The 24508-nt window shown below is 38.8% G+C and overlaps 2 protein-coding genes across 2 annotated transcripts; one reads left to right on the forward strand and one right to left on the reverse strand.

Moving 5' to 3' along the window:
- The first annotated feature begins 118 nt into the window (after positions 1–118).
- On the forward strand, positions 119–1811 carry LOC143883314 (uncharacterized). Its single transcript, XM_077386663.1, has one exon. The coding sequence runs from the start codon at positions 706–708 to the stop codon at positions 1684–1686; it is 981 nt and encodes a 326-aa protein (XP_077242778.1). The 5' UTR covers positions 119–705; the 3' UTR covers positions 1687–1811.
- Positions 1812–7269: 5458 nt separating this feature from the next.
- Positions 7270–10609, reverse strand: LOC143884601 (galactan beta-1,4-galactosyltransferase GALS2-like). Its single transcript, XM_077388250.1, has 2 exons — positions 9271–10609; positions 7270–7768 (listed from the first exon to the last, which is right to left on the reverse strand). The coding sequence occupies exons 1-2, from the start codon at positions 10461–10463 to the stop codon at positions 7423–7425; spliced, it is 1539 nt and encodes a 512-aa protein (XP_077244365.1). The 5' UTR covers positions 10464–10609; the 3' UTR covers positions 7270–7422.
- Between the last annotated feature and the right edge of the window lie 13899 nt (positions 10610–24508).

The raw sequence follows: 24508 nt of genomic DNA on the forward strand, positions 1-24508 counted from the left end.
TTTATACTAAAATATAATTTATATAATTATATCATTAGAATTCATGAAATTTTTCTAAAGGATTCATTTAGCCGACCCCGACTAGTTTGGGACAAACGCTTTGTTGAGTTGAGTTGAGAAATATATCATAGAAAAATATGTAGGTGGTGCGTGCAATATGTGAGAACGGAATTTATCATGCCCAATGAAAATTACAATTATTAAGATTCTCTCATCATGGATCTCTGATCATAGGGCCGTCTTGCATTGGTGGGTGACCATTGTTTAAAACCTCGTAGTAAATAATTTTTTTTTACTTTACCTTAGTTCTTGTCTTAGTCATAGTTTTGCCCCAAGAGTCAATAAAAAATTCTTTTGATTCGTCCAAATTAATAAGATATTGCCATATCAGTCATTGACTCACTCTAGTCGGCTCAGTTTTACCTTGGTCTAGTTCTTGTTCGAGTTGACTTTTTAAACAAATCATATCTCCTTATATAAAAGCAAACTGACAAGAAGGCTTTTCATATTCTAAGGTAAGCTGCCTCGTATTAAAAAACTGCCCATTTAGAACATGGAGATCACTACTAAAGATGTTGGTCGTGCTCTTCACGTTCTCCACAAATTTCTCCTTCAAATATCTCTGAACCCTCCCTTCATCCTCACCCAAAACCCTTCTACACAATCCCTCTTGGTAGCATTGAAGGCTCAGGTGTTTTTAATCTCATGACCATGGAAGAACCAGTCCAGCATTCAATGGCAGACAAGGAGAGACATATATCTGTGGATCCATTATCATTAACACAATCAAAGAAGAAAGATGAACTGGGTTGCCAAACACAGATCCCTTCCACCACCACTTCAAATGATGCACCGCCGCCATTAATACCCCCAAAAGCCAAGTTCATTAGCTCTAGTCTTCCAAGTTCGGCGACTTCATCTCCACGATCAGGCCTCTTTCTGATGAAGAACCTCAAGAAATGGAGAAACCAAAACCAGACATCTCCTCTCCCTGTAAATTCCCTCTCTCGCCAACACTCTGCTGCCCTCTCTCGTCTTGTTCTACCATTTCAACAATTGAATTTACGCAGAAGCAAGTCTTGCGGGGAGGGAAGATCACTCCCACCCTGTGATGAATTCGAGCTGAGCTTACGAGAAATCAACTATCTTCAATCCAAAGGAAATGGAAATGATCTCTACTATGAACACAACAATGGCAAGAAATCTGATCATAAAGACGACAACTTCAAGTGTGGAGCATTGTGCTTGTTTTTGCCTGGATTTTCAGGTAAGGGAAAGCAAGTAAGAGCAAAAAGAGATCAAAGTGAAGATGGAAATGCAATCTCAAGGACGGTTTCACTCGAGAAATTTGAATGTGGTTCATGGAGCTCATCAGCCATAGTAAACGGCGATGAAGGAAATGAGAGTATGAAGCGCTACTTTGATTTACCCTTGGAGCTGATAAGGTTCAGTGCTAATGACGCAAATTCTCCGGTCACGTCGGCATTTGTTTTCGACAGCGATCGGAAGGGTGTCTTGAAGAAGAACCCATCGAGGAAATCTCATGAATCAACTCGGCATGTTCGGTTTTCTGAGTCCCCTCCAACATCTGTTCCCTCTTCGCCGTCATCGTTTTGCATTTCACCCCGTTTGCGAAAGGCTAGGGACGAATTCAATGTGTATTTACAGGAAGCACAGAGAGCTTAGTGTTTGAATGGCTTCTTGGCACGGGCAAAAATACAAGCCTTTTTGTGTATCTTTCTTCTTGTCTATTACTCATTTTGTATCGTTTGTAAACTCTATTTTTCGACTTTCTGAATCGAAGCTCCATTGTTTCCATCGAATATGAGAAGCTTGATTATGTTTCCATATTGAATTAATGGAGCCTGACGATTTTTTCGGCAGCTTATGAAGCCTTGGAAGAAAGGGTCCACAAAATTCCAATGAAAGCCAAGAATATAATGGGTGATTTTCATGAGACTAGTTATCTCGACCGGTCTTAGAGAGGAAGAATGCTTGGATTAAATTTGCTCCTGTCTATTGATCATTTATAGATGATCAAGTGTTCATTCCAGGATTGATATGCATATTTGTGAATGATATAGAGGAAGTGCTTGTTGAAAGATGTTTGACATCATAACTCTTGGGGGTCAAAGAATGGAGATTTTACTGATCTTAGGTAATTACAATCAACTTTAACAGTGCTTATACATGAGTACATAAGAGAGAAGCAAATAAAGAACTATGAAAAGAGATCACGCTTGTCTATCTTAGATGTGCCTAATCTGGCCTACTTACCTCATCTAGCGCCTAATCCAACAATTATCTCAACCTAATCTAACGGTGAGACTAGTGAGATCTCACTTGCCCCCTCAAATGTATGTGGATTGAAATTTTATATATATTTGATTACAATAAATATCCCTAAGTTCATGCACACCGCCGAAGTCTAATGATGAATTCCCGCCGATTAGTCTAATGATGAATTCCTGCCGATTATGCTAATTGCTGCATGTTGCCGATGATGTTGAAGAAGACGATTGATACCTGTAGTTGAAGAATGTATTGCTTGAAAGATCACGAAGTGGGTTAATGGATCTCAATGGGTTGGATAGGCCTCAAGCCTCGATGGGCGAGTCTTTATGGACCGGTTACAGATATCAATCCTCATGAAAAATGATCAATAGGAATTGTTACCCCATTAGTGACAATGGTGAGAAGGCCAAATCAGTGATGGTAGCAGACACAACACAAGAGAGATGAGAGGTAATTGTGGGTAGGTGCCAGAAAATCTAAGCGAAGCAAATTCAAGAAGAAGAGATTTTTCAGAGATTTATTAGGGCGAGGCAGACAGCTAGATCAGCCGTCCACCTGTAAATAAAATAATGTTCTCTTATTATGGTCAAAGTTAGGTTCGATCTGCTCTAATACCATGTAGAAGAATGGACATTTTACTAATCTTAGGTAACTACAATCAATCTTAACAATGCTTATATAGGAGTACTTAAGAGATAAGCAAGGAAAGGTAGAAATAACTATGAAAAGAGATTATCCTAATCTAACTTAGTAGCCTGATCTAGCCTACCTACCTCACCTAGTTAATTATTGTAATCAACTGATGATTGGCTAAGTTGGTAATGAAAGCACTAGTTAAAGGGTTTACTAATTTTCCTCACACAAATGGAGAAATTACTAAATCTAGCCGTAGCTCTAAGAATTTAGGCATCATCTATAAAAAGGCCAAAGAGATCTCACTCCCTGACACTTTTAACACTATACAATTCTTAGAATTTTGGAAATGGAAGAGAACACATCGATCTCCAAGGTGAACACGAAGTAGATCGAATATTGGTCAATTCAAACTTCTTCTTTGCAATTGAAATATACCTTAATTTTCCATCTACAACAATCTTAATCTCATACCAAATTTAAGAACCAAGGAAAACAACAATCTTCATTGAACTACTCAAATGCGTTCACTGCTTATATCACATCCAAAAGCGACCATGAGACCTTTCTGTTTGACAAATGTTCCCCTCTTTATCTTATTTTCTTTGTGGTGATGTTCTTGTTGTTTTAGTTTGTCCTGCCATCCTTCTTGTCTTTTCCTTTCTCCTTGTTTGATTATCAATATATTCTCTCCTTTCGAGCCGAATCCCCAGCCCAATAGTCGGTTTTGTTTTTTGTGTGGCCATTTACTCGAGTGTATTGAACGATCGGCCATGAGTTTTATAGAGGAATTGGTTTGGTATGCCTTCCCTATTATCGTTTTGTTTTTTCCCTATTTACTGTCACTCATCCATGATAGGAACACTAAAAAAAAGAACATATATAAATAAACTAACTAAAAAAAGAGAGAGCATATTGCTAATGAAAAGAATCTCCGTTTGGTTGCCGGGTTTTTTTCTTTTCCTGGGATTTATGTGGGTAAAGGTAGGAGACAAAGGAGGGGACAAGCATTAATTAGAGAAAGATATTATGATGAGTGGAGAGAGAAGGTAGAGAGAGAAAGAGAGACCACCATTTTCAAGACAAGATTTTGCTGATGTCACCAAGAAAAAACTGATGTGACCACTAAATATTCTCCCACATAAATCCTAGGAAAAAAAAAACCCAGTAACAAAACGGAGAGTGTAAACTCCACGAATAAAAAATCTAATGTTCAACTCTATCTTCTGGAAGAGAACTAGACAAATACAGTGTAACAACTACTAGAAAAATAAAAATAAGACACTTCATGAAGTAAGAAGAGTCCAAAACGTCTCTCTTTCCTTTGTCAATTGTCATTCATTTTTCTTTTCATGGAAAATTTATATTTGAAAACTTTTCTATGGAAAAAATTTACTAGAATTTATTACAGTGGATATGTTTTACATCTCATGCACTGCATGGGTGGGGTCCATCGTTTTACAACAGATGTTTTGATAAGGTGGGGCCCAAATTTTCTTATGTTTGGATGGGGCGGATCCTAAAATGGGTGAGGAAGAGCGAAAAAAGGGATACCTTCTATCATTTCCCAAATGAAATCAAGGATATTACTTGAGGTAACTTTCTTCTTTTCACAGGATATCTGAAATTTTATGAGTAAAAAAATCTAGCATACTTAGGTCCTGTTCGTTTGAGATTGAGAGCTATATTTGTCATTTTGTTGGAACCCAAATTCAGCCAAGATTACATCTTTCTTGTCTTCTTGTTAACGTGTCACCATTTCAAGGGAGACTGGATCTGTCTTCCTAACAGCTCTCCTAAAGCTATAATAAATGTAGAGAGAGGGCTGAATTTATGACTCAACAGTTATGGGAAATGAAGCAGTGAAGGCCTGTTGTGATAAAGCAATGCTCGTTTCCTTGCCGTGTAGGTTTCCTCCTCCTTGTAGTGGACCCAATAATGCCAGGTAGGCTCACCGAGCACCTCTTTTTTCTCTACTATTCTCTGGAAATTCTAAAGGTTCAGCCCAAAAAGATGTAGTAGGAAAACAATGAGGAAAGCAGAGGATTTTAAAGCGCTTTACAGCTCACAGTTAAATAGAATCGGCTCCTGCTTTTCAAAACCAGTGATTCTGACATTTTACCTTCTCTTTTGCCTTTATTTTTTTGCCACCCTCTTTCGCATAAGTAAAGAGTCCTGACGAAGAGCGAGAAAGACAAGGAATAACAAGACAAAAAGAGTTTGATTTGAAGCAGACTAGCCAACAAACTCCATCCAGCACCCTACACGTGTCTGTTCATCCAATCATCTATTTTTTTTTATTGATGATCTTAGCCATTCGATTGGGGGATATCTGCGTTTTGTTGAATTTGGTAGTTAGTTTCATCCTTGCCACTCTCTGCTCCAATCATTGTATCTTTTGGGTTATGCCCTTAACTATGACAAGGGTCACTTGATGAACGGTTTAGATACCATCATGTTTTTCTTATCATGATTGGTGGTCGAAAATCAAAGGCCTCTTTGCATTCCACTAAAATTTGTCGTTATTTGCTTGTAAGATTATTCTGACAGAGAAATGATTACAGCGTTCCAATGTTTCGATAAACATGCGCTCCCATGTTTATCGCGTAGTATTTAAAGGGCTTTAAGAGCTTTTTAAGAACCATAATAATCCTCTGACAGCCCTTTAAATACCACTGTTTCGATAAACATGCGCTCCCATGTTTATCGCATAGTATTTAAAGGGCTTTAAGAGCTTTCTAAGAATCATAATAATCGTCTGACAGCCCTTTAAATACTACACGACAAACATGGGAGCGCATGTTCATCAAAACAATGCAGCGCCGGAATCATTTCCCTTTTGATATTATCTGATTTGAAAAATCTCTTAAGAAGTCATTAGATATATCATTTATAATGGAGTTATAACATTTTTTTTATTATTAAAGCCATTCCACCTAGGATGATATGTAATTATTCTTATTTTTTAGAAGGGATTGCTAGGGATTTACTTTACACTCAAAATGCAAACATTTTTTAGAAGTATCCAAAGACGCTTTAATTCAACTTTTGCCCTGGCGTTTGTTGATTCTCTACAAGCCAAGTGGCAAAATCAGAGCTGTCGGAAGTGCGACGTACATAATTTCTCACTGGAACTCATAAAATAAAATTGATTTCTGCCTGGTGAGCCCATATGTCCCAACCAAAGCCTCAACTAACCATATGATTGATCACTGGTGGGTCCATATGTCCCAACCAAAGCCTCAACTAACCACATGCTTGCTCACTGGTGGGCCCATATTGCACAACCAAGGCCTAACCAGCCTTCTCGTTTGTTGATTCTCTACTAGCCACATGATTTCTCACTGGTGGGCCCAAAATTACATCTGGTTGGCTTTTCCCAGCCCAACCCCCAAGCCTTAATTGGGTTGAACCCCTCGAGTTTGGTCAAGCCCAAGTTGCAACTATGCATTAGGTTCAAATACCTGAACAGAATGAGGACGAAATTAAAACGGTAGCTGAATAAATGAGGGAATTTATATGGTGGGCCCATATGTAACGAGATGGTGACTCCGATTCCGATTCCGATTCCATGGCAATCCAAAAACACACTCAAAAAACTTTAAGCCTTCCATTCCCAGATTACACCAATCCAAATTCAACCAATAAGCAGTTGATTTTCACTTGTCTCAATCTCACTAGACATCTCCATTAAGCCCATCAACGGTCCCGAACACGAGGCACATCTAGCACATGTGCACCAAGTCATGACCACCCCCCTGTTTTGGCACCTTCCAGACTTTCTTTCACCATATAGTATTTTTTTTTTTTTCAGTCGTTAGGATTTCCAACCAAACAAGTAAAAGAAAGAGAGTGGAAAGTACCACGAAAAACCGGTGGAAATATCATGACACCGAACCCAACCATTCCATGTGAGAATCTCTGACTCCCTCTACCTTCTCCAACCAAAAATGGTCAAAACTCTGTTCAAACAACTAAATCCATCATTTTTCTTCCCCCATGTGCCACGCACTCTTATTCTAATCTTTAAAACAAAACCAAAACAAACGAAACGCGGTATTCATGCAAAGCTCATCGACAACTAGTGTGGAATTGAAGGAAGGAGGTGCATCATTCAAAACATAGAAAATTGTTCACATTACTAGAGAGAAAAAAGAAACCTCGTGTTGGACGTGTGTCATTCATGGCGTTTCGCTGCATCTTCCCATGGATTTTAAATATGGGATTTCCCAACCAAATCCCAATATATAATATGAAGAATCCGTACCATGAAAACATAGAGCTTGACTCTCAATCGAGAAAGCCCATGCTTTCTTCTATGAAATAATGATAAAATAAATAAATAATGAACACCCCATCCCTCTCTTTTCTATATACGTGATCATCTATTATACAAAAGGAATCACATATATTTCTATTCTCTATCATGCTAGCCAACATATAAGCAAGATACCAAAAACAAAGAAGAAGAAGAAGAAGAATTATTCTCACGTATCATTGGCGCGTGCGTTTCAATGCGGATCCAATGGTCTTCAGTTCAAATCTCTTGACCAAAGAGGCAGTGCTCCGCAATGTCTGGTCTAGGACGTAGGGCAACTTCTCAAAGGTGAGCTCACTGGAATTGACAAATTCCCGGCAAGGTTCGTGGCGTTCGGAGACGGTGCCGTGGTAATGGAAGTACTTGATCCGACGTTCCGTCTTATGGGTCGTCTTCCCCACGACGTTCTGCGACATGTGAACGCCGGTCGCAATGACGTTCCGTGGTTGGATTGCGTATTTTCGATCTTTTCTTATGCCTCTCTTCACGTCTCTGTACACCAGTTTCTCAAACCCCCACTTCCTGTACATTACCCAAAGGGAATTTAAATCAAATGATCAGTTAAAGAAGGTGACATAGGTTTATTTACATTCAATAGAGTTCAAATTTCTTAGACCAAACCATAGTAATGGTTTCTTATGCGGAAAAAGAAACATGCATTTATGTTTTCTACATAAATCATACTTAAAAAGTTTGGATTATGTTTGCAAATTTTCGGTAATGTTGGGGAAGAATAAATTAGGGAAAATTCGGAAAAAAATGCAGGAGTTTTTGGATTATGACACACACAATCAGTTTATATATAAAGTTTCTAAATATGGGAAAGCAAAAGGCATGGGAGTATGGTTAATTGCATTTGTTTGCTAGATTTGAATGGGAGTTCAGTTTTAACTATAGTGCATCTTCTCAATATTTTTGAATTTCTATCGAGATTTTCAACTAATGTATATGAATTTGACTAAATATTCTTCAAATTCATGTTTAATTATTAAAATTTGGGTTTAATTCAGAACTTATACGGGAGAATTGCTGAATTATTTTAAAACCCTTTAAAATAAGTACCCAATCTAACTTAACTACATAAGAGAAACCAAGACACGTAAAACCTGTGATAAATAAATGAGTTTGATTCTCCATACATCTAGTGGGTAATGATATAGTGAGAGCCATCTGATCTGCAAAGATGAAATAAGAGCCTAGCTCCATACAGAAGCCCCACTTGCAAGAGACCAAAATAGCTTGCGTGGGTTTAATTTTTATTTTTCAATCAGATGGGTGTGCTCATGTCATTCCCCAGATAAGTTAATGCAACTGAAGCAATTCTCACTGTACATAAAAAAAAATCGCACAGCTAAAGGTTTCCATCCTACCAACCAAGAAGAAGAAGAAGAAGAACAAAGAGACAAAGACAAGCACCTTAAAACCAAAAGTCCAATAATTGCACCAAAGAAAACTGTTAATTTATTAAAAACACAAACTTTCACGTGGACAGTATGGTAAGTTGGATCTGACTGAGAAGCAAATTAAATGCGACTTAAATGGCCCGTCCGCCCATGTATAAAGACAAAAAACAACTCAGGCCAATCAGGTTGCGTCTATTCTGTGTCTCACCCTACTATTCGTCACAATATTCATTCCTTTGAAAGTTGGGCAAACTTCCTAAAGAAGACAATGTTCAAAGCAATCTCAGCCGTTCTAAGCTTCGAAATTTTTTTTTCATTCTTTCTGCTGAAATTTCCATTGAGGGAAACAGGGGAAGATCAGCTTGTCTTCATTTTGCTATAGACTAAAACAGTGGATTTTTTGGAAAGCTTTCTATGGAAAAGATTTTTTCATTCTTTTTCTTTGTTGCATTAAAACTCTGCTGAACTTTCCAAAACAGAAAATTCAAGCTCTGCTTTTTCTTCTCTGAAATCTAGTATTAAATTTCAATGCTCTGATCATACCCATTAAGAAATTAATTCTCTACAGAAAACATACCCAATTCAAAAAACAAAATGAAGAGCAAAAAGAAAGAATCCTACCTCTCCGTCTTCCCCAAGTCTTTGCTGAGACAGAGCTTATTAGACATGGGCATCTGCTCAATCGTGAACTGCGAATAATCCGAAAGACCACCAAGCAGAGATCCAATAGTACTCTTCCTTGGCAAGTAAATGAACTCATCAACATCAAAGAAAAACATCCATTTAGCCACAAATCGATACCGATGCAAACAATCATTCACCACCAAAAACTGATTATGATAATACCCATCAAATCTCTCTTGCTCCCTTATATCCTGCAATGTCACATACCCTTTATCCATCCATGGTTTCAACACCCCTAAAACCTCCTCATGAACTCCCCCAGCATCATGAATTACAAAATGAGATCTCTCTCCAAAAAGCCTCACATGATAAGCAATCCATTCTCTCATCCTCTGAGGACTAAGATCACCATATAAAGAAGACCCACAATATAAATAATCATATTTAGGTGGGGCGGTGAAGATTGCAGGATTTAGCCCACCGGGTTCTTCGATTAACGCCGGAATTAATTCCTCGGTGGCATCTTTCGGGTCGCCGGAGGTTAGGGCGTGGAGGACTAGTTTTCCGCCGGAGCGGTCGGCCCCGACATTGACTGGGAAAGTGCAATTGACCACTACTACGGTGTAGACGCGGCCGTAGCCCCAATCAGGGAGGATTTTGTTGCCGGAGACGGTGACGGATTCCGACGAATTGGCCGGAATCCACTCGCAATTGAATTGGGGTTTTCCGAAGATGTGGAGGGGTTTAGACGCGAGGCCGATGATGGCGAATGTGTTGAGACCGCCTCTGTAGGCACCCATCTGGATGAAAAGGTATGAAGCAGAGCCATATGGGTTGAAAGCTCTTTTGATTAAGCTGGTGTTGAGTATGGTTTCTTGTTCTTGTTGTTTGATGGAGATTTGGGGGGTTGGAGGGTTTTGTGGGGTTGAAAGATTGAGAGGTGGAGATGGGTTTTGTGGGGATGAAAGATTGAGAGGTGGAGATGGGTTTGGAGGGTCTGAAGTGGTGGAGAGTTTAGAGAGACATGAGCGTAGATCTAGAGGGGAGAGAAAGGTTTTAGTGGGGAAAATTTGGAGGATTGTGGCTAAAGAACAGAGGAAGAAAAGAGCTGTGAGTATTAGTTTCATCTCTGCACAACTCCATACAACGCCTACAAGCATGTTTTTTTCTTTGTCTTTTTCTTTTGCCATTGTAAAAGAGAGAGAAAGGGAGAGAGCAAAGGAGGAGGAGAGGTCTAAGAAGAAATGTTCTTTCTGTATTTGGAAAAATAGAGGAAAGTAGAAGGAAGAGTGGAGAGGAAGAAGATGAAGTAAGAATCCAAGGAGAGAGAGAGAGAGTGAAAAAGGAGGCGGTGGGATTTTGGGTTGGGGTTTTTTTAGTGAGGACACGTGGCAGATGGTCCGGAAGAGTCTACGACATGTGTCTCTCACTCTTCTGCCTCCTTTTGTGGACCGTTTACGGTGAGGACAAGGGGCGAGATAAAAAAAAACAGGATGCAAAATACAATTAGGGCAATGATAAATTCGCACCCAATTTAAGATAATTCGCACCACTGGAAAGTGAATTGACGTCAAAAGGCGTTAAAGTTAGGGAGCGAATTATCCTACGTGGGATGCGAATTTATCATTACCCTACAATTAATTTGGGTGTCGATATCAAAACAGGGGGGAGTCGGCAGGTATGCGTCCTCGTATGTCGGCTGACAGTGCACTTTTTTTTTCACACCAAAAAGATTGGGACGTTATATATTCGCACCCTTTTCTGTCCCGGGCCACCCCCGTCTGGACTATTTATGAGTCATGAGTTATGACCACTCTTTATTAACTAGATGGGGTGGACCATGGAAGAAAAGGGGGCAAATATATCTTTTCCGAAAAATAAAACACAGCGATTGGTGCAAAACAGTGAACATAAATTAGGGGTTCAATATTTCGTATTACTAAAAAAAGAAAAAAGACAAAAGGAAGTGATATTTACGCCCCTTTTGATCACTATGGACACCCAGCGCCAGTATCAATGAGTGACTAAAGGAGGCTAATGTACTTGATGTCAGAATAAAACAGTGGATTTGATTGCCTCGTACACTGGCGCTGGGTGGTCCCTGGTGATCAAAATGGACGTAAATATCACTTCCTAAAAAAAGAAAAGTTTAACAGCGTGAGGGAGGCCATTATCAAAACAGGGGAGTGTGCAAATAATTCCTCCAAGTGTAATTCGGTGAGTAGGTGTCAATGAGGGTTAACAGGTACCTTAACGTTGTTAAAGAAAATAATGATGAGGCTAAGGCGCGTCGGTAGAAAAATTGTAAAGAATGTGAAAACTGGTGGAAAGAGATACATTAGAGAGTGGGATTCTTTCTTCATGGAATCATGGCTACATCTCTATATGAGCAACTTGCATTTCAAACCTATGCATAGAATGGTGGCCCCACCCAAATGCATGGATTGAGGTGGAGATGGTGGAACACACCCCATCAAAATTTAAGTTGATCTTATATAAAGATCTGATATATTCTAACATAAAATGGTGGGTCCTATACCAGGGTCTGTCCCTAGTGAAAAAGGGGCGAATATCATTTCCCTATATTCGCCCCCTCTTCTTCGTGGGGCCACTCCCTTTAAACATCAGGTAAATTGGTGGGCCCTATGCATGTTATGCATGAGGTGTATAGAAAATTATGAAAACTATTCTATGGAAAAGTCCAAAGTCTAGTAGATATGCAACTTTTCTTGTAAACAGTGAAAATTTTCAGTTTTGGAAAGCAATTTCTATAAAAATAAAATTTCATAATGTTGAAAAGTTTATTTTCTATGGAAAAACTTTCCATAAAAAAACCCTAATGACAACTAAAGTTTTGTATATTTTCTCTTAATACATAGATACCTCAAGTGCACCATATCATGATGCATTCGGCTTCTATGTCGTTAAAGGTCGTTGATCTAGACGGTAAATCCAGTGGGCCCACCGTGGTGGGAGTATGGATGACCACACCATCATAAGTCAATCCACTATATTGCGGTCTGGGGGGTGCAAGTTTGGCCTTGTTAGCCCTGACCCGCCCTGAGCCCGAACAGGGTCAGGCTGGATTTTCCAACCCTGAGGGCGGGTCAGGGTTCATTTTTTAGGCCCTGACTCAGGGTCGGATCGCGTTCTAGGTTAATGCCTTGGGTCACCCTAACCCAGCCCGACCCTAAGTTTTCTATTATAAAATTGAACCATCTGTGCATGTTTCTTTTGCTAATGTTTTCTATTATCTTGGATTGATGTTTCTTTAGATTATTGTTGTTAATTGTCTCTGCTGCTCTTTTTGTTGTTGAATTCATATTGTCTTATTTTGTTCCCCTTCTCTGTTTATTGATCATTTTGTTCTATATGATATGTGATTGCTTTATTTTTGGCACTCTTAACAGGTATTTTCACTAGGGTCAATCAGGGACAATAAGGGCGGGCCAGGGCCGCGCTGATCCCTGTAGGGCGGGCAATGGGTTGGGGGTTTTTTCGGCCCTGACTCAGGGTCAGGGCTGGTCAGGCTAAGATAATGGGATCCAATGTTGGGCCAGGGTTTTGAAAAACCCGACCCTGTTGCAGCCCTATTGCGGTCCCATGCCAAAAGACCAAAGGCCTTATACATCACGAGCATTGAAAATCAAGACTCCTCTTGGCGAACCCCCAGACAAGGCCTTATGCATCAAGGGCTAGGATCACCCAATCAATGTGGGGCTAATAGAAAAACTTGGGCCCTGTTCGTTTTGGATTTTGAGAAGAGAATCCATTTTGACTCCAACACTTATTAATGGACTAAATTGCGTTTAATTTTCAGTCCAATAATCAGTTTTGGACTCAAAATGGATTCTCATAGGGAATTAATGAGGGTGATGATATTTTCACCCCCCCGGGGCAGTACTTGCACACCCCCTTATAACGTGATTTGACATAAAGTTGCCCACTTTTCACGTCAAATCAGGGGTTATATGCAGGGGGTGAAAATATCATCTCCCTAATCTGTCTAATTAATACTGTGCCACGTGTCCCTTAGGGCATTAACTTAGGCCTGTTCTATTTTATAATTTATCATGCTTACTAGTTTCAACAGCGCATTTGGGGCTGACTAAGATTATTTACATCTAGGTTTAGATGGTTCACCGTCCAAAAATTATTATAGCCGGGTAATCTTAATTGCCCGATCTAGATTTGTTAAAAAATATATAAAAAAAAGCACACATTATTCGAAATTTAATTGTCAAAAAAGCCATAGAATATATGGTTAAAATGGTTGATTTTTAGGCTAATGGGCAATCGAAGGTGGAGCCCACCACTTGATTAGTTCATAGTGGTGGGCCCCTTGAAATCTAGATGTCCTTGTTGTTGTGCCCCAGCTCTTCTTAATTAACATAATTAGCTTGTCTTTAATAGTTTAATTACGTGTGAGAGATATCCGTGACTTTTTCTAAAGATTTGTAGGTGAAATATGTCATCTTGTTTTAATTTGCTGTTAGAAACTTTTGTAGAAACTTTTCAAAAAAAGAAACTTTTGTAGAAACCCAGTTCATTGGGGCGTAGGCTTCTCTTGTTTACTCTGTCTTTGACCTTGGAATATTGGTCAGGAAATCCAGTTCTATTTGGTTGCAGGTAAATACTTTGTAGAGTATTGGAGTAAGTAGTCAAAATGGAGGAGACAAGCGTTGGATTCGCGGAACTTACCTCTTAGAATAGTGGTAAGTAGTATTTGGTTGTAAACCTTGTAGAGTAATGGTAGGAAGTGTCATCGCCCATATTGTAAGTGGAGAGAGAGGGAAGAGATGGAAAGAGATAGAAAGAGAACAACATCATTCCCAAGATATCCAAGTAAACAACCACAATTGAAAGAGAAAAACATCATTCCCAAGATATCCAAGTAAACAACCACCTTTTTTTTATGATTTTTGGCTGAGACTTTATGAACGAGACAAGGGTGACACATTAGACATGCAATGACTTATCATAAGACATCCCTGGTAGTCTCCAAGGAATTCAATGCTATATGGCAACCAAACAAAGAGTTTTGCTGACGTGTCCGAGCTTTTGTGGAAGCAAATAGACTTGAGCACTCTTCATTTGGGAGTTTTGAGGACTGATTTTGAGCCTAAAACTGATTATTGGATTCAAAATTAAATGCAAATTTAAGTCCAATAACCGATTTTGGAATGAAAATCAATTCACAAAATCCAAAGCGAGCATGGCCTAAATAATCTATAATTGGGAGGATAGAAGCAGAGACTCGAACAATTTGTATGCACCAGTTTACAATGCGATTATGCAAACGATAACTTCCGGTGAGACTTTTTGCCTGTTAAGTGGGGCTGCAACTTGAGCCGGGTTTTACCCGACCCGCATCGACCCGACCCGAAAATAACCTGGGCCGGGTTCAGGTTTCATGGGTTTCGGGTCGAGCCGGGTTGAGCATTCAAAAGCCCGCATGAATCTCGGGTCGAGCCAGGTTTGAAGGGGCCCGACCCGACCCGACCCGAGTAACATAAGTTATAGTATGTTCATTTTTTTCTATTGTTAGTTAAAAGTTAAAAGTGAAAACCCACGCACCCACTGTTATTGTATGTGAGTGTAATTTCTGCTTCTATGAGTTGAGTTGATTCAAGCGTTTGATTCAGCATTGTTTGATTGTAATTACAACATTGTTTGATTACGGCATTGTTTGATTCAAGTGTAGTGTGAGTGTAATTACATCATTGTTTGATTCAAGTGTAATGTGAGTGTAATTTCTACTTCTATGAGTTGAGTTGCCTTGCCAAATAAGAATTTTCCTTAAAAAATTGCGTCAACGTGAAAAAACCCGACCCGACCCGACCCGAGATTTATCATGGGTAGGGCCGGGTTTGGGAATCGTGGTTTTTCCGAAAAAAAACCCGACCCGAGATATTTCTCGGGTAGGGTTGGGTTCTCTAAAACCCGACCCGCCCGACCCGAGTTGCAGCCCTACTGTTAAGTAATCTTGAAAAAGCTGCAAAAGCGTGGCTTGGGGAAATTTTTTGCCATGCAAATGTTCAAACTATTCAATAAATATTTCTCTAAGTTGGAGAAATTTTTTGAAAAAATCTCTGTTTTTCTATTTACAAGATGTATTGCTACTACATGCATACTTATTTTTCTGAGGGAAATGATATCAAGACATATGCTCTCATAACAGTGCAAAGAGGTCACCCCTAACACGGCTCTCCCACTTGAGTGACGTTAGCCCCAGGCCATGCTAATCCTTGATATTGGAAAATTGGCAGCGTGGTGTAACTTATAGTATTGAAAGATGGTCACCTTTTGAAGGATTGAGGGAAAGTGTTTCAGGAAATGAAGAACATCTAGTCAGTAGGATTCTTCAGTCGGAAATCGATAAATTAGTCATAAAGTAAACTCGTGATGCTTAACAACTGAACTTGTTGTTGTGCTATATAAGGGCGTCTCAAGCATCCCTCCTAATATTGCTGTGTGTCGCAAATTAGAGGTTTATTTGTCATTTTGACAAAATGGGGATCTCCTTGTCAAAACAAAAGATCAATGCATTGTCAGCTTGGTGGCTTATTAGGGAGGGCTGTTAGGAAGCTTCTTAACAAGGGTGTAAGGAGCGGAGCTACATGTAGCATAAGGGGGGCAGTTGCCCCTGTTGAGTTGGGCCAAATACTCAATTGGGCCCAGCTTCCTTTAAAATTTGAAGGCCTGCCCCCCTTATGTATAACCCTGTATAAGCTTGCCCCCCTTACGCATAATTCCTGGCTCCGCCACTGAAGGGAGTGTCTTCATAGCTATCCCTTTTATTCTAAACAAGATGGTTAAGGCCTTCCACCAAAATTTGTTCTCATTGGCTAATAAGATTTATCATAATTAAGGCAGCATTGGAAGGCACTAACCCTATTATTTATACTACATTTGTAAATTTTTATATTTCAGTTTAAAACCATTTGCATTTAAGATTGTAGGAAGATCATCTTTAGGGGATCTTAGGGTCCAATTTGCTCATCACTTTCTTAGAAACGAGTGTGGAAAGTAGAGTTTTTACTATCAGATCGCTCGATCCATAAAAAAAAAATTCTAGGTTAGCAACTTTTTGATCAATCAAGCAATTAAACAGTAAAAGATCCACTTTCCACATTCTTTCTTAGGAAAGTGATTCAACAAACTTTGAAATAGCATTTAATCTACAAAGTGAAAATCTTTTTTGAATCATTTGAGATCTCTTAAAGTGTAAAATGGGACATCGAAATTTTGGGATTTTACCAAGAATTTGAAACTTCAATTGAAAGAGCTTTGAAAAAAATTTGACAAACATCACAAAAGCTAGCATTTTGACAAGCATGATATTGTCTAGTGCAAAAACTACATGTCCTACTGTACATGTGCAACATGCAGTCAATGCCCTAGACACTGCTTTGATGGGCCCACCACTACATAAAGCAATAGGCTTTTGTTCCATCTGCAAACAATCAATGAACAATGGCCTCTTTGGTATTTGCATATTTGTACGATTAACAATCAACGGTTCAACTTCATTTAGAAGGCTCAGCTCTTAATTAAATTATGATTACCACTACAAGATAGGTCATTTTTCGTGCTTCCTATTTTATTGATATAAATGATTTTATTCAATCCAGGTAGGGGTGCAACTCGGGCGGGCTCAACCCGAACCTGGCGGGTTCAACCCGGAAAAAACTTGGGTTGGGTAGAGTTCAAGTCGGGTTCGGGTTGGGTTTTCTCAACCCGGGTTGAGGGCCTGGGCAACCCGACCCTAGTTCAACCCGGAATTTGTCATAATTTTTTAGTTTTTAAGCTTAAAATCTCGGGTCGGGTCGGGTTGAATTCGGGTTGGGTCGGGTTCGGGTTGAGTAAATGGTTGATCGGCTTGGCCTCAACCCGAACCCGACCCGCCCGAGTTGCACCCCTAAATCCAGGGTTTGAATTACTCCACTTTAGTTCAATTTTTTAGGGTTTGGATTGGATTGGAGCCAAATGTGTGGAGGAGTTCTACTTTTAGCAGCGAAAGCTTCTTAGTTAGATTTTTTAGAGTTTGATTTATTACATTTTCGTTAGATTTTTAGGGTTTTGATTGACTTCCTACTTTTGTATTTGTTTTTGGTATCTTATTCAGCAGTGTAATAGATTTCAGCATTACTTCCTATTTCAGTATTTGGTTTTGGTGTCGTTTATACAGGGATTAGGGTTTCTACGGTTCCCTTTCATGTTCTATGCAGTGAGTGAAAATTGGGTTTCTCTTGTGTTTTTTTCTTTCATTTACTCATGGAGCTGTGCTTGGTATGTGCTGTGCAATTTTATTGTGTCTCTAATGCCGCTGTAAATTTATACGTGTTAGTTATGTTAATACAAAGTAAAGAAGAAGATATGAAAATAGGAAAGGAAATGCCAGCGTGAGGGGAAGTTGAATTAAAGAGAGGTGAGGATGAATTCATTGCTTCCTTAATCGAGAGAAAAGCTACAGCTATGGAAAAGTAAAAAAATATGCTATTGGAAAGTAGAAGTTAAAATGCTAATACATATTTGGATTTGGTTCTGGGACCTATTTCTTGGAGACAGATTCCTCCTTATACTACTTTATTTATTTATTTGTTTTTTTTTTTTAAATGAGATAGCTTTATTCGGGTTACAGTTCCTCACTACCCCAAGTTCTTCTTGGAGGGAACTTTTTGGTAACTGCTCATGCTTGGCTCCCTTATTCTCACCGTTCTCCATCTTCCAAGTGGTTATCATCCACCTTCCCACGATCAGCAACTGTAGTGCCACATCTTTGAATCACTTCATCCAGATAGTGTCTTGGTAACTCAGTCCCACTTTAACGATTGCCTTTAGAAGGCATGCTCTAATGGGTAAATCTCCAATAGCTGCCCAACCTTCTGGACTCCAAATGCATGCACAACCTAATGCTTGTAAAGTGTAAATCAATGGAAAGTAGCCTAAACTCACTTTCCTTTCCCTTTGGAGTGCAGCAACCAAACACACCCTAAGTTTCGTTTCCTTATTTTCATCTCTCTCTCTGCCAAAACCTAAATTCGCAAAGAAGGAAGAAGGGAAAAGAGGAATCGATCAACAGGTGAGCATTGGAGCTCTAGTGCTTTTCTTGAGTGCTCTAGATACTTTTTAACACTTTTCAGTGCTTATTACTATTGTTCATAAGATGTCAACTGGAACAAACTTCTGCTACAAAACTGGATTGGGCAATAACCAATTATTTGTTTGGTTAATTAGCTTGCTTTATTTAATTTTTCCATTGCTCTTACCTTGTATTTTCCACCAGCTATACATTCTGGTACGATGCGCAAGTATCTTAGAATTTGTAACAGGGCTATGCTTTTCTTGGTTTTATTAATTTGGTTCTCAGTCTCTTACCATTAGGTTGCCCCAGCCTCCCTAATCCATGCTTTTCCAATATTTGAATTGTTTGAGATTGCTGGCTCAGTTGTTGATTTATAATTATGTTTTCCCTCCTATTTATATGGCATAGTGTCACGGTTGGTGATTGGTTCTCAGTCTCATATTTAAGTTGTTTCGTCGGCAGTCTTTTTCTTTTGGTAAAGTGTGTCTCCACATCTCTGTTTATCTGAATGTGCTGATGTGCATGTAATTGCTTCATTGGCCTATTTAGTTTACTTGATTGATAGTTGCTTATTATTGACAGACCATTGCAAGTGATAGACCAATGAAGCAATTACTACATATGTGGTAAATCTCAAAAACTAGATTTAAGTGATAGACCATTGTAATGATTCTTTTCTCATAAATAAGTGGTTTCTTATTATTCCCCTGTACATATTCTATTCCAATCGATAATATTTTTTTGCATGAATGATTGACGTTTTGTCCAAGTTACCAAAAGTTATGGAGTTTATGCTTCAAATAAGCTTCAACAATAAGTGCACATCCTCCAAATTTTTACATTCAAAAGTGGGTCTGCAAGCTTTAGAAAACTCTCAGCCCTTATTTCCATCACTTGGAAGCCCTTTGAACCCTTGTGTTCTGATATGGTTATAGAGGCTCGTATGATCCATGTTAAAATTGTATGATTCGCGATTCAAATCGAATCGAGGGTTGACCGATTCAAATCGGAAGGAAGAATATTTTTCCATAAAAATCACATGATTCAAGTACGATTTGATTTTGAATCGTGTGATTTTTACACTTTTTATGATTTTTTACGATTCTTTTTTGTTCGCTTATTTTACTTGGTGGGCCCTTTACGATTAGAAATAAATCGTATATAAACCCCCCCACCCCAACTTATAACCTAAAAACAAGTAAAGAAGATCCTAACTCTATTTTTCTCATCCTCCTCCTTTTTCTCCCCTTCTTGGGCTGAGGTTTCTCGAGACTTAAAGGAATTTGGATAGTTATAATCCCTCTCCGGTTTGCCCTTCCACGTCATAGTGTCTCCAACTTTCTGAATTGTAAAGCATTTTCTCACCTAGACTCAGATATTTCATAAATTGAGGAACATCAAACTTAAAGTGATAAAAATGCTTTTCAAGAATTTGGTTCCTTAAATTACTTCAAACGTCCTGAACATGTTGTCATCAGGTGGCATTTATGATAAAACCTCAAAAGTTGCCCTAATTTGACATTGGGCTCCTCAACTATATACCTGTCCTAGTTTTTAGTTCATCAAGTAGGTTCCATTCCTTTGGATTTGGCCGTGGTTAATTATTGATATTTCCAGCTGCCAAGTTTGTTAGGTGAATGACCTTTCTTCATCTAGTTTTGTGGGTATTTCTGGTTACTGCGACCACTTTCAAGTTTGAATCATACTGTAAATGACAACTGAATTTACAGGTAGTGGACTTGGTAAAGAACCTTTGGGAGTGCACAAATTTTGGCATCGGTGAGTGTTTCTATCACATCTGTCAGTTAGATTTTTCCATTTTTATCTTCTTTCAATTGGTTGGTAGATTAGATCATTAGACTATATAAATTGATGTCAGGTTGTGCTTTAGCTACTGTGTGCTCTACTTTTACAAAGGCCTATTGGGGGTGGTATTGATACATTGTCGGGTAGGTGGCTTATTAGGGAGGGTTGTTAGTTAGGAAGTTTCTTGATAAGGGAGTGTTTCGTAGCTATCCTTTTTTTTTCTATCTAAATAAGATGGTTAAGGCCTCTCCCCCAAAATTTGTTCTCATTGGCTAATAAGATTTATCATAATTAAGGCTGCTTTGGAAGGCACTAACCATATTATTTATACTACATTTGCAAATTTTTATATTTAACTTTAAAACCATTTACATTTAAGATTATATGAATCTTTAGGGTATCTTATGTCCAATTTGCTTGCATCACTTTCTTAGAAACGAGTGTGGAAAGTAGACTTTTTTACTATCAAAGACAAGTATCACCAAAACACCAAATAACTACAAAGACTCCCTAAACTTTAGGAACATGCTGGTTGGAGTCCTAAACTATCCCAACTCTCAAAGACGTATCACAAGAGTATGTTTATCCTCCATGGATGAGAGTGTTATAATTGATTTAAAATTTTAAGCCTTTTTATTGCGTTTATTTTTGTTTTGACTATTGGTTAAATTTTAGAGGCGGGAGGCATAAGAGATTTTTTGGGAAAGTGAAACGTTAAATGTCTCTAAACCACCTATCTTTTCATTTGAAACCATTTTTTCTTCCTTTCACATAGGGGTGTAAATGGATAATCGAAAATTTGATTACCGTCCGCATCCGAATCCATTTAAAGCGAATATTATCCGGATCTGTTTCAAGCGGATATTATCTGAATCCGTTTATGAGATATCCGACTCTTCGCGGATGCGAATCTGGTAAATGGTATATCCGATCCGTTTAACATCCAAATCCGAGAAGTAAATCATTTTTATTTATTACTAATACTATCATTAATATTTATTTTTAGTAATGACACTATCTTTTGTTTCTAAAAGAAAAGTGAATTTTCTTTTTAGAAAAAAACAAAAGCAAAAAGTGTTTTGGGTAGGAAATGAAAAAATCTCTCATTTTAAGAGCATTCTTGGAGTTTGATATGGATTCTTTATGAAGCAACAAATGTGGGTTGTAGGATGAAAGAGACAAATGGATGATGGTGATTGAAAGAAGATGTCATAGTTTCTGGAGAATTCTAGAGCAAAAAGGCCATAGTCATTGATGGTAAATGGACGGCTCAGATCAATTTTTCAACTTAGGGTTATATAAAAACCCAAAATGCAATTAAAAGAGGGGACTTCTAAGGTTTGCAAGGAGAAGCAAGAGAGAGGAGAAAGGAGGAGGCTGAGATACCATCTTCGGCATTCTTTGGTGCTTCCAACCCCACCAAAATCCACCACCGTGCCTTTCCACCTTCTCACAACCATGGTTTAAAATTTCGGTTTCGGTAACTGTTTCGGACCCCACCAAAAACCGAAATTTGGTAATTTGGTTCCAAATTCAGGACCCAAATGTCGAAATTTCAGACTGAAATTTTGTAACACTTTTTTTTTTAATAAATAATGTCATTAAATCGAAATTTCGGACCAAAATTTGGTAAATGGCGAAAAATTGAATTTTGGAAAATTTCAGTTTCGGTCCCCACCGAAATTCAAAATTTCGGTCGAAATTTTAAACCATGCTCACAATCACCTCCATCACCGCCAGTCACCTCCATCTCTAACCCAATCCTCATCTCCATCCCCATTTCTCTTCATCTTCCACAATTAGCACTCCCACTTCTCCTGTTCAAAATAGCCCAAACCCATTCCATCATATACATAAAAAAAGAAAGAAAAAACCCACAGACCAGTACCAACACCGTCATCCATCCCCACCGCCTCTCTCTCTCTCTCTGCCTTTATTTTAAAAGGAAGAAGATGATCTCATATATTTTAGGTTTTGAGAGTTATTTTTGTGAAGAGAAGGTAGAGGTCTAGTTTTAGGGTTTGAAAAATTTATTCGAGGAGTAAGAAGGAGAAGAAAGATAAAGTGCTGCAATAAAATTTTCGAATTTACCGGATAAACGGATACGGATAATATCCGAATTCGAACAATATCTGACGGATATGAATTTGGTAATAGATATTAAATATCCGTCAAATTCGAATCTGAATCCGAATTCGGATAGCGTATATTGTAATCGAATTCGGATATAGCCATATCCGATTCGAATTCGATCCGTTTACACCCCTACTTTCACATATACAGAAGACCCCCTCTTCTAAAATGCATCCTCTTCTGTTTCAATCCATCATCCCCAAAATCTTATTTTTCTCCAAGAAGGGTTTTCATATTCTTCTTTCGGTTTTCATTTTTTAGTCTTATTTGGCGATACGAGTTATTAGGACTTTGTAGGGAGTGTTGAAGATCGTTGTAAACAGAAGTATCCTCTAAGAATGTTTTGACATTCTCCCAAACAGAGGGCTCGATCATGATGTGTAGATGATCACATATAGGTCAATACTAACTTCCATCATATGATGTTATTGAGTAACAGTCTACCTTTTGCATGGGGCCGAAAGAGAGGCGCTGCTACACAATTGGAGGGAGCATTTTTTTCCCCCCTATATGGCTCCCTTCATAGGGCACTTTTCAAAAAATAAAAAATAAAAAATTCCATCATATGGCAGAATTAAAAAAAATCATCTCAAATAAGAAGGGCTTATAGAATATTGTTCGGTGAATCCTTAGACCATGCATGTCGTATCTACTACAACCAAAAACCCACATTACCTACTAACATTGGATAACCATCTTCCTTAGAGGTAAATGCAACTCCATGAATGAGCAAAATGTAGATTGCGTTGACGAGAAAGATCTCTATTTTGGTTAGTGGTTTTTTAATACAAAGCTGAACGAAGGAATTAAGGGGCCTTACTTCGAAGAATTACCCAACCCACTCAGTTCCCAATTTTTTGTAACCTAGATCATAAAATGCCAGAGAATTAAAATTAGGGTATCAACGGATCAAATTCGGATCCACCCCTGTCTAGGTCATTATCCGTCCGAAGTCCAGACCCCATATGGTTCGGATCCTATTGAGAGCGTTTTCCCCAATTAAGGCATGCCACAATATGATCATGATCCCTAATCATTATCAGTACCTTCCTAGTTCATTTGTTTTGCTTACTTGATATGGTTCTATTTCTCTACAACCTAATCGTCAATCTCCCTTTACCTCTTGTGAGCCTATTTTTGTACTAGCTACTTACAAGCATGCTTAGAAAATTCCACGTGGGAGAGAAGCAGTGGATGCCGAAGAGCTGCCTCAAGGACAAAATGATACACAGGATATGGTCCATTGCCCTCGCCAAACGACTGTCATTAGATGTAAGCGAGTCATTTTAGTAAGGGAGATGATATTTTCACTCCCCCTACTCCCCTTATAATGCTTATAATGCTCATCGCCCTTTAGTAAAGCTGAATTTCCATGGTACTATTGAAAGATATAAAGCCAATTTGGTAGGTCAGAGATACAAGCATCGAATGACATTGATTATGACGAGTCTTTTGCTCCCATGTAAAGGATGACCACAATGAGGCTTGTGATTGTTCCTTTGACACACAATCAGTGGACCATCTTACACATGGCTGACAACATTAAAAAGAGATAGGGATTGAGCCTCTAGCTCAATGGTGAAGGTTTTGTTCTTCAACTTGGAGGTCAGAGGTTCAATCCCAGCTTATCTCCCCAAAAGAAAAACACATTAGAGATATTTTATGTGGGACCTGCTTCGGTTCACTCTCATGACTAATCTAAATTTTGCATGATTAAAAAAGTCTTCATATAGGTTAAAGCAGGCCTCAAGAGCTTGGTTTGAATCATCTCACAATGTTATACTTCAAGCAGGCTTATGCGGAGTTCTCATGACCATTTATTATGGGAAATGACATCCCCCCCCCCCCCCCCCCCCCCCCCCCCCCACGCACCCCATGGAGAAAAACCCCCTTTTAACGTATTCGTTAAGTTTTAAAAGCAAAGAAAAACGTTAAAGGGGGTGGATTTATCCTCAAGCAGTGAACCATTCTCACAAAAACCGTTGGGGGTGGGGTGGGTAGACCTGGCAAGAATTGACCCAGATCCGCGGGTCGACTTGGCCCGCCCATTTATTATAGAAGTGAAAAGTTTTTTCCGTAATTGTCATATAAAGGTGCCATTTTTCCGTAATTTACAACAATTTTTCTGTAATTTTCCTCCAAAACTTTAGTACCTTATGATTATTATTGCTAGCTTCTTTCGGTACTTATTATTGCTAGCCACCTTTC

This window comes from Tasmannia lanceolata, unplaced genomic scaffold (genome assembly GCF_043159265.1).
Source record: "Tasmannia lanceolata isolate RefF3 unplaced genomic scaffold, GAP_Taslan_0.1 ptg000008l, whole genome shotgun sequence".
In the NCBI taxonomy this organism is placed as follows: domain Eukaryota; kingdom Viridiplantae; phylum Streptophyta; class Magnoliopsida; order Canellales; family Winteraceae; genus Tasmannia; species Tasmannia lanceolata.